Raw genomic sequence first — 10000 nt, forward strand, 5'->3', positions numbered from 1 at the left:
CTGCCTGTATGTACATGCGTATCTTTTTTTTTTTTTTTTTTTTTTTTCATACAATCAATTTAAACTTATGATACGTGTTGGTTTGTTTACTTAAGTTTATGAGAATCAGTGAAGTTCAGTGTTTGGTTGTACATATTTTCGTCATATTTTAATAGCAGTTACGTAACAAACCTTAAGAATTGGCAGTTACATGACATCCGTGATATGGTAAGATATTGTGCTTCTGCTTAGATTTTTCCTTTATTCATTGCTACATTCACTCATTTCTATCAACAATCTAATGTTTATGAATTCTTTTCCGTCTTTTCATTACGAGTTTATATATATGTGGGTATTTCTTTCTCTGGCACACATTGGCTTTCTGACTACTTAGTAGCAGTAATAATAATAATAATAATAATAATAATAATAATAATAATAATAATAATAATAATCCGTCTCTTCACAATTAAACTGTGATACCCCGTGAAGCTTGAAAATGCCTTTTGTGGACTGAAACCCAGTTGGGTCTCTATTATCTATATCCAGTAAGTCATTTACTCAATCCATTAGTTGCCTGAAACTTTAATTTCAAATCTGATATATGTAAATATATATCATATTCACTACCTCGTCCTTTTGTGAAAAAATTCTTCGATTTAATCTTTTTTTTTTTTTTTGTCTAAAAATTTTTTATGCCAAAATTTCCTATGCTAATTTACTTAGAAACCCCGTCCTTATTTAAACCGAATTCACATAATTTGCCACGATATCCTTTTTGAAAAAAAATTACACATATTTTGTTAATAATTTGAATGAATAAGTTAATAAGTAAATTGAAAAATAACGGAATACCGTGACAATTTGATATAGTCATCACCTACGTTTCCAAGAGGATATCTGCCGTGTAGTCTCCTGGCGCCTTTCTTACTTCATCCTTGCATTTCCTTTGTGTATAGAATTTTTTCACTGAAGTGATGTAAATTAAAAATGATTCATCCATATTCATAGTTACCATTAATACCAGCAGACGTTAGACGTGGAAACGCAATTCAGCGACTGAAGAATATTTTGGTTGAAAATTTGAGCACTGCGGCCTGCTACAATACGATTATATTTTGGACACCAACGATGAAGTTTTTATGCATACAGATATTTTTGGCTACTAGACATATCAACTAGACCAAAGCACATTAAAGGTTTAAGGGTTTAAAGGCCGCTTATAAATGGCAGAGGCAAGGGACAGTGACATTGCTCTAACAGGACAATGCCCTTGAGACTGACCATTCAAACATATGATCAGCGCCCAAGCCCCCCTCTCCATATTTCTATTCCTAACATATATTCACTTGTAAATAACAACAAATGCTAATACAGAGTGAGAGAGAGAGATGAGAGAAGAGAGAGAGAGAGAGAGAGAGAGGAGACGAGAGAGAGAGAGAGAGAGAGAGAGAGAGAGAATAACCAACTGATTAAATTTAATTTTGAGTTGATGTGTTTTTCCAACATTTTACAAGCTGAAATAAGCTACCTCCGTCTATTCAAATGAGGCCACAAACTATGAAATATTTGATTTTTTTTTTACTTTTGAAATATATACTTTTGATGAAAAAAAGGGAAAAGTAGAATAGTTTAGAAAAAAATACAAAATTCGAACGAGTTACTGCATAAATGAATTGTTGGTAGTGTGACTTTTACAAATATTAAGTGCTCCAAAGTGAATTTGTTGCCTAAGGACTTTCATCTTTTTTTTTTATACCTTTTTTTCTAAGCGGAAAATATGAAAAACTCATAATTTTGATTCTGTATTGTTTGTTGTTTCTGTTTTTATACTCGATGGAATGGAATTGCAAGCAATTCGTTTTGATAATGACCATAATGACACTACATATGAGACTGGATAATGTACGTACAATAGATGTCAAACGAAAAAAATCGATTACCACTTGCATAAACCTAACGATATATATAGTGTATATATAAATATATACTTTATATATATATATATATATATATATATATATATATATATATATATATATATATATATGTATATATATGTGTGTGTGTATGTGTGTGTGCCCGTGCTCGTGTGTATGTGTATTAAACATAAGCCTCTTCTCCACATATATGTAATAAAGCCAGATAGTTGAACTGTCCATGACACTACATATGAGACTGGATAATGTACGTACAGTAAATGTCAAACGAAAAAATCTATTACCACTTGCATAAATCCAACGATATATATACAGTATGTATATATATATATATATATATATATATATATATATATATATATATATATATATATGTGTGTGTGTGTGTGTGTGTGTGTATGTGCGTGTGTGTGTATAAAACATACGCCTCTTCTCCACATATATGTAATATAGCCAGATAGTTGAACTATCGATAAGGCTATCGCATAATAGTTATAAGAAAGCAGTCGATGATTCTGTAATAATAACTTTTCTCTTTATCTGTCGTAAAGTTGCCTTTTAAGAAATGAATCAAGCGAGTGATTGTTGTTATATGTACTGCCTTTCGCTGTTTAGAGTCCTTGGCTTGGCATAGCGAAGCTTTCTCGGGCTGCCTTTCTGTTTTCCAGCGCAGTTGGATGGTTGGTGATAACCATTACAGGCAAGATAACTCGGGGTTCGTTTATTTGGTAAGTAAAGAACTGCGTAAAGTTGAGTTTCACTTGTGTAAGTTTTCATTACTTTGATACCATTTGTTTTTATTGGAGGTCTGTTATATTTTAAGCTATTTCTGTACACGCTAAAGAATTTTCAAATACGCATGTCCTAACATATCGGTTTACAAGTTTTTACTACTGTTTTTTTAAAAACTTTCCGGTTTATTTCTAATTTCAGGAAGGAAAAGTCGGGGGTCCCCTGAATACCTGCGATTTTTAACATTATAATGTGGATAGGAATCATTTTCCATTAGAGCTCATGTTATAGCACCTGGATAATGAATTACCCTTGCGTCTAGACCCATATGTCGCTATATAAACACCCATTGGTGACAACGCTGGAATCTGGTGAAGTATTTTTCAGTCTGAACTAAAAGGCAAGTATTGCTTCAACATTGTTTTTTATATAATATCAAGCAAGCTAGTCCTCTCCAATTAGGGGCGGCGCCCCTAATTGTGGGAGGACGTTCCCTATAGCGCACGGTAGACCTTGTCTACCGTGCGCTATAGGGAGGCTTGCTTTTAAACTATTTAGTCTGATTTCGGTGTTAAACTTTTTGTACTTTTATTTAGGTCTGCAGTTTACTTATAGCCTGTTGTTCACAAATTCAAAGTAAAAATTTTCTTGACTTTGATTTTTATATGAAAATTTATTACATATTCTTATATTGTTGATAATCCTATTCAAGTTTAAAGTATATGGATGTATGCAGGACCCACATAAGTGGGTCCTGGATGTATGTATTGTACGATATTGATGATTTCATTATAGTTATTTGTTTAATGATACCGACTTTAGATGTCGGTCATTTAAATAGGTATACTTGACTTACATGAAACCTGTCTGATAATAAACAATTTTCAGGTTGGATGGTGCGACTTCAGAATAAAATGATTCAAGAAACAAACTTCTGCGAATATAACTTCCATGTTTACCTATGTCTGTTTGGCTGAAGCTTATTATTGGAAATCCTGCTAGCTTTGGATAAAGATGTCCATTGGAATTGTTGAAATTTCGTTGTAATGAAATATTTGGTGAACTATGATTTTTATAAATTCAGGTAAAGGCGCTACTGGCAAGTTATAACTCAACATTTAATCTGTAGACTTTTATGGCGGAACGAGTTATTGGCACGATGAGAACACAGGCGATTTTGAGATTGTTTAAAATTCTACCTAATTTATTCTTGTGTAATTCTAGCGGAGGAAATCATGGCAAGTTAGCCATTAAAAAAAAAATTAAACTTAGATTGGTTGATTTGATAAGTCTTTCATTGACGCAAGATGATTTATTAAGCATTCTAGTTATTTGAACACTATTTCCTTTGTAAAGATTTAAACTTGCATCTCTTCAAATAAATTTTTCTTTACTACGTGGTTGTCCTGTTTGCTTGATCATTAAGCTGTTTCTGTAATATTTGGAATGGTAAATTTCTATTATTGGTTTAAAGGTTTGAATTATTTTTTAAAATTAATCTAGCCACTTTTCTTAACTATGGAACTCTGGTCTTAAAATGGTAATTTGGCTTGGTATTGAGGAAAACCGCATGGTAACTTGTCAAAATAGGTCTTTGAAAGCAGAAACTAGAATTTCATTGATACTTCGCTTGTAAAGCAGGCATTAGGGAATTTCATTTTAACTTGCTTGTAAAGCAGAAACTAGGGAATTTCATTGGAACTTGCTTGTAAAGCAGAAACTATGGTATTTCATTGAAACTTAACTTGTAATGATCTCGAATAAAAAGCTTTATTGCCACCTTGTTTCTCGAAGTTGAAATATGAAACTTTTGATCTATTTTATAATTATTTCAACGTAGCTTTAATTTGAACTACAAAACCTGCTGTAAGCATTCTGCATCCAACGGAATTGTAATGACGCGGCCGTTCTCGTGAAAATACTTAGCCAGGGATTGAAGTTCGATAATATAATTAAGTTCTTTGCTGATATTGAGACAAGTAATTTAATGTGTTGGCTAAAACCTAGATTGTCAATCGGTGTTGCTAGAAAGATTGGGTTGACTTGAAAGTTCTGTAGTGAGCTTAATGTTCAGTTTTGAAATGCTTTGGATCTTGAATACAGAGTAAAGTAACGGGATAAATTTGATAGAGAAGGTAATGGGGATTGTATCTCCCGTAAAAGCAAGATTATATATGAAAATCTACTTAAAGATTTCTTGAACTTTGTTAACCTGTTATGTTAAACTGTATTGAGGTAAGTATTTCTGTTTCGGTAATAAGAAAAGTAATAGGTCTTTGGGATATTAGTATTCCAATACAATGAATTTTTTTTTTCAAACTTTTTTTTGTTTGACCATTGGAAGCCTGGGGAATGGAGGAGAGTACAGCGGGTTGATAATCATACAAACAATTTAAGTAGTTTTTCTGTACTGAAATTTAAAAAGAGAAAAAAAATATGATGTTCAGGGAAGAGTTTGAGCCAATTTTGATAAAAATATAATGATCACTTAAACGTCCCAAGGTCTTTCTTTCGTAATTTTAGATTAAATTTTATAAAATTATTTAACAGTAACAATAGTTGAAAGTTATTTAGACTAAAACTTTCCTGACCATAAAAGTATCTTGAGACTTTGTGGTGAAGATTACTTTGAAATCTATTTCCAGGATCATTAAAGTATATGGCTAACAACTCCAGTAGATATGAAACGACCACCAGAGATGTAGCGGCATAATTCTCCAGTTTGAGCATTACAAGGCTTTCAAAACTGATGTGACTGTGGTCATTTAGTCCTAAAAATTTAATAAAGAAAATCATATGCAATAAGATTTTATAAGTTCTGAAAATTTAAATCTGCATTATTTTTCATCCTGAACAACTATGTTGGTAGTTTTAAAGACCATCTATGATGTAAGGGAGAAACTTATTTTCAATTGCAACGAGCGTTTAACCCCATTGCTATCCTTTTTTTATAATAATAATAATAATAATAATGATAGAACGCAAGATATTTTATATCCTGTTTGAGCAAACTTTTTTAATGGATAGAGAAAGCATGGCTTCATATACTGTATACTAGCGGATCCGGGTGACGGGTCGCGACTCCCATTTTTAAAGGAAAAAAGTTTGACGGTAACGCCTAAGTTTGCACTTAAGTTTGAATGTTTAGCTCGGCATAAGGATGAAAAAAATATTCATTTTGTCAGTTGTATTTATCTCCAGGTTTCATTCTTTAAGTTATTTTGCTCTTTACAAGTTTTCCTACGATGGTTAAAAACTACTCGTGATTCAACATTTTAAAGTAAATGTGTGATAGTCACGAGCATTATTGTCAAAACTTTTCTAATTTCAAACTGGATATTATCATAAACATGTACAACACATTAAAGTCAAAATTAACTCTTATCCCCTTGAATGACTAAGTGGTTCGTTTTTATTTATTTGTTTTTAATCTTATGCACAAACGTGGTCTTAAAACTTAATTTCCCCTTTGAAGTCGTAAACTATTTGTGACTGAAAGCATGAAAGTCACATGTATTAGAGATAATATTTTAAATACCAGTTTGTTAAACATTTTCCGAATTGGTAATCATGCACAGTGAACAAGCTTAAGTGCATCGAAGTGAAAATCAGTTCCATTCTCTTGATTAGTTTTTAGGTGAATTACATATACATGAGAGAGAGAGAGAGAGAGAGAGAGAGAGAGAGAGAGAGAGAGAGAGAGAGAGAGAGAGAGAGAGAGAGAGAGAGGGGGGGGGGGGGTTCTATAAATATTATGGCAAACGATCAATACTTCAAAACGTTTCGGCGAAAGATCTGTACTAAAACTTCATAGTGTATTATTACCAGGGAGCTGGATTTTTGTATTGTTTTAGGTGTTTTGTTTTCAATAATATATATGTATATATTTATATATACATGTATGTATGTATGTATATATGTATATATATGTATATATGTATATATATATATATATATATATATATATATATATATATATGTATATATATATATTTATATATATATATATATATATATATATATATATATATATATATATATATATGTGTGTATATATACTGTGTATATATACTGTATATATATATATATATATATATATATATATATATATATATATATATATATATATATATATATATATATAATATGAAAATCAAATTCTAAACAGGTTTACAATGTAATTTGGTTGCTATGATTTTTGTTCAATGCCATTTGTAATATTGAAATGTGGTATGATTAACAATTCTACGTGGCATAAAAACTCCATAATTCTATAATTGTTTAATAAGATTGTCGGTTCTGAATGTCATATATGTTTCAAACAAAACTCAGGTTTTAATTTGCCAGGTATGGTAGTCTTTGTTGTTTCTATAAAAAAAAAAACACAGTAGATATGATTAAGGAAGGTGAAAACAGAAAAAAAATTAAAATCTTCAACGAAATAAAAACCAGGCTTTTCTTCGGAGAAATTTGTAATATGAAAAAAATAAAAAGTTTGGATTTTATGAAAGCCTTCAAACTTCATTAAAACTAAAACAAAATAATCAACAGTTTCTGTCCAATAGTTTCCACAAGAAGAATGTAGTAAAGATGTGGAAGTTTGATCTCTCTCTCTCTCTCTCTCTCTCTCTCTCACCCAAGCGGTAAAAATTCAAAATATGAGTTGGAGAGATCGTGTTTCTGATATGAATCAAGTTGGATGAAGCGGAGAGACCAATTACGATTCGACGAATCGTAAATTGGTAGTTGATAGTTTTAACGAAAGGATGCAGGCGTTCCAATAATTACAGATATAACTCGGAGGTAACCAGCTGATATAGTTTTCCAGGAATGTACTGTATAGTCATGTACTAAAAGTAATTGTAGAAATTACTACGAAGTATTTATATATCTTATCGGGATGCTGTTATTGCATAATGTATTTCTACCTTATGATACTCAATTATAAAATGAAAATGGATTGAACACCATGAAAAATAGTTGAAAATTGCTTCAGCTTCCGAAGGGCTTACAACCCCGCCCACTGACCCCCAGCTGCTTTGGTCATGTTTTCCGGCCCACACCAAGCCCACACTATCCTCCTTTTTGAGAATGCTGGATCCGCGTTCGTACTGTATTGTAATTTTAGGAGATCCTTTAATGGCTAATATAGGCTACAGGATTACAGCCATAATTTAAATATTTCCATACCTCGTTCTACGTTTGCGGAATGCTGATCTCTAAAGAAATTCTGGATTTCTCGAGTCAATAGCAAAATGTTTAGCGATGCGCTATTGGATTACAAGAAAATAGCTTTGATTATTCACATTCCAATTATATCCATATTATCATTATTGAGTATTACTACTCAATGAGTATCCAATATTACGATATCATGGATATATGTTGTATAATTTTGCCACCATCACCACCTTTTTGAAGGTAAAGTAAGCTCTTTAGAAAATATACAAATATTTTCATTAGTATTTGTTGCATAAAAGTACATTAGCGGTTAGCTAAGATGTTAGGAAATGTTTAATGTATATTTATTACACACAGGAATGGTTTTTGATACACGTCAATTTTCAAATGAATACAACCTATAACAGTTAATTTTCTAAATTGATGAAAAATACTTTTACTTCTCCTAATTTTATATTTAAATCAACTCCCACAAGACCTTACCTTTATTGGTATCCAGACCTACAGCATTACATTTCCCTGGAAGATCCAAGTTACAGCTCTTGCTCACCAATGCCCTCTTAGATGGAACTCCCGCTTGACTATCTCGAATACAGATTTGGTCATCATTTCCAGCAAACGTTACCTGACGACTTTCGTGTTTACGAGCCACTGGAGGAGTCCCTTGCCTTAGTTTTCGTGGCCCTAGAGGACTTCTTGCTGAGTTGCAATCACCAATAACACCCCTTGTTGAAGGTATGTTTTCTCTACATCTATTAGAGGCGTCAATAAGGGCATCTTCTGAGGGCACGTTGATTTGTAAATCGGAGCTCTCGATGATGATCCTAGGTATTGGGGATTCTGCAACAGAAGAAGACCAAACCTTCCTTGAATATAATCACAGTATTAAGGTTGTATTTGCAAATTGGAAAACATGCTTACGAGAATCCTTCATCTAGATATTGATACTGTAGTTATCTCTCTGAGATATTTAGCTAATATTATATTTGTGACTGGAAATCCATCATTGATCTAAAAAAAATTAAAGCCCCTCACAATTAACATATTCGCAGGCTGATACAATTGGGTCTTTCGTTTTGATTTTCTCATATTTTAATTTAATTACATTCACTGTACATTGTAAGCATGTTCTTTCTATGTAAATACCTATGGATCTTGAGTTCATTATAAACTTCCAGTTGACAGAAAAGAAGATTTCTTTTGTGTGTTATTATTCTTTATAATATACTGTCAGGAGTTGCTGGACAATCTGTTTTGGTCTTTCCCTTAGTCCAAATAAGGCAGGCTGAGATAGGATACGTAGTAGATGGACAATGAGAAATTTGGGCAATTTATGTTGTGTACTGTCAATAGGACAGACACTTTTCACTTGAGTGTCATTATTGTTATTGTTACTTATCATCAGCATCATCTCCTACACCTATTGACGCAAAGGGCCTCGGTTGTATTTCGCTAATCGTCTCTATCTTGAGCTTTTAAATCATTACTTCTCCATTCATCAACTACTTCACGCTTCATAGACCTCTGCCATGTACCCATTATCTTGAAAAATTCCTTATTTAGAATTTACTCATCTATCTTCACCATAGCATAAGATGCTTTTAGTAGTTACCGATAGATCGAATTATAGTTTTATATCGAAAACTTGTGGTCAAGTGGTAGGTTTCATCAAAAGGTTCTTGGATGTCCCATCGCGTCACATTGTATTTTTTCTTTCTTGATTCTCTGATTTAGGACGGTTGTTACGTAGTTTTTTTTTCTATAGGAGCTGTTTATATACTTCTACCCTTTTCCAAATCTAGATGGTTTTTATATAAGTTACTAACCTCCATTTGTCTAATGGGTCTAATAACAAATAAAATGGAAGATTATGTTTCCATGTCATGAAAAGAGAGAATAGAGTACATATTGATTATAATTCTCCCAAGCTTGTTTTCTCCTTTGGTTTTAAACTAGAATTACTTATACGAATACAGCACAAACCTATAAAAATTGAAGTAATATAAAGATGAATCGATATATTAATACAGCTTTGAAAGATAGCATTAGAACATTCATGTAATTAGGAAGACGCATTTTTAAACTTAATATGAAATACGTTTATATTTTTAGAATAAGAATATTCTCTGAAAAGCTATTTAAACAATGCGATTATTGTCCGTCTTTTA

The 10000-nt window shown here is 31.9% G+C and overlaps 1 protein-coding gene and 1 long non-coding RNA gene across 3 annotated transcripts in view; one reads left to right on the plus strand and one right to left on the minus strand.

The window, feature by feature from the left end:
- Positions 1-10000, minus strand: part of LOC137654548 (receptor-type tyrosine-protein phosphatase epsilon-like) — a 28023-nt gene that overhangs the window by 14793 nt on the left and 3230 nt on the right. For both annotated transcript variants that reach the window (XM_068388275.1, XM_068388276.1), the window contains exon 4: positions 8316-8672. In XM_068388275.1, the coding sequence (XP_068244376.1) occupies positions 8316-8672 (357 nt within the window). The remainder of the gene's footprint in view (positions 1-8315; positions 8673-10000) is intronic.
- Positions 2589-4356, plus strand: LOC137654263 (uncharacterized). Its single transcript, XR_011046578.1, has 3 exons — positions 2589-2647; positions 2853-3051; positions 3540-4356. It is a non-coding gene; the product is annotated as an uncharacterized lncRNA (long non-coding RNA).

The sequence above is a fragment of the Palaemon carinicauda genome, chromosome 15 (assembly GCF_036898095.1).
Source record: "Palaemon carinicauda isolate YSFRI2023 chromosome 15, ASM3689809v2, whole genome shotgun sequence".
In the NCBI taxonomy this organism is placed as follows: Eukaryota; Metazoa; Arthropoda; class Malacostraca; order Decapoda; family Palaemonidae; genus Palaemon; species Palaemon carinicauda.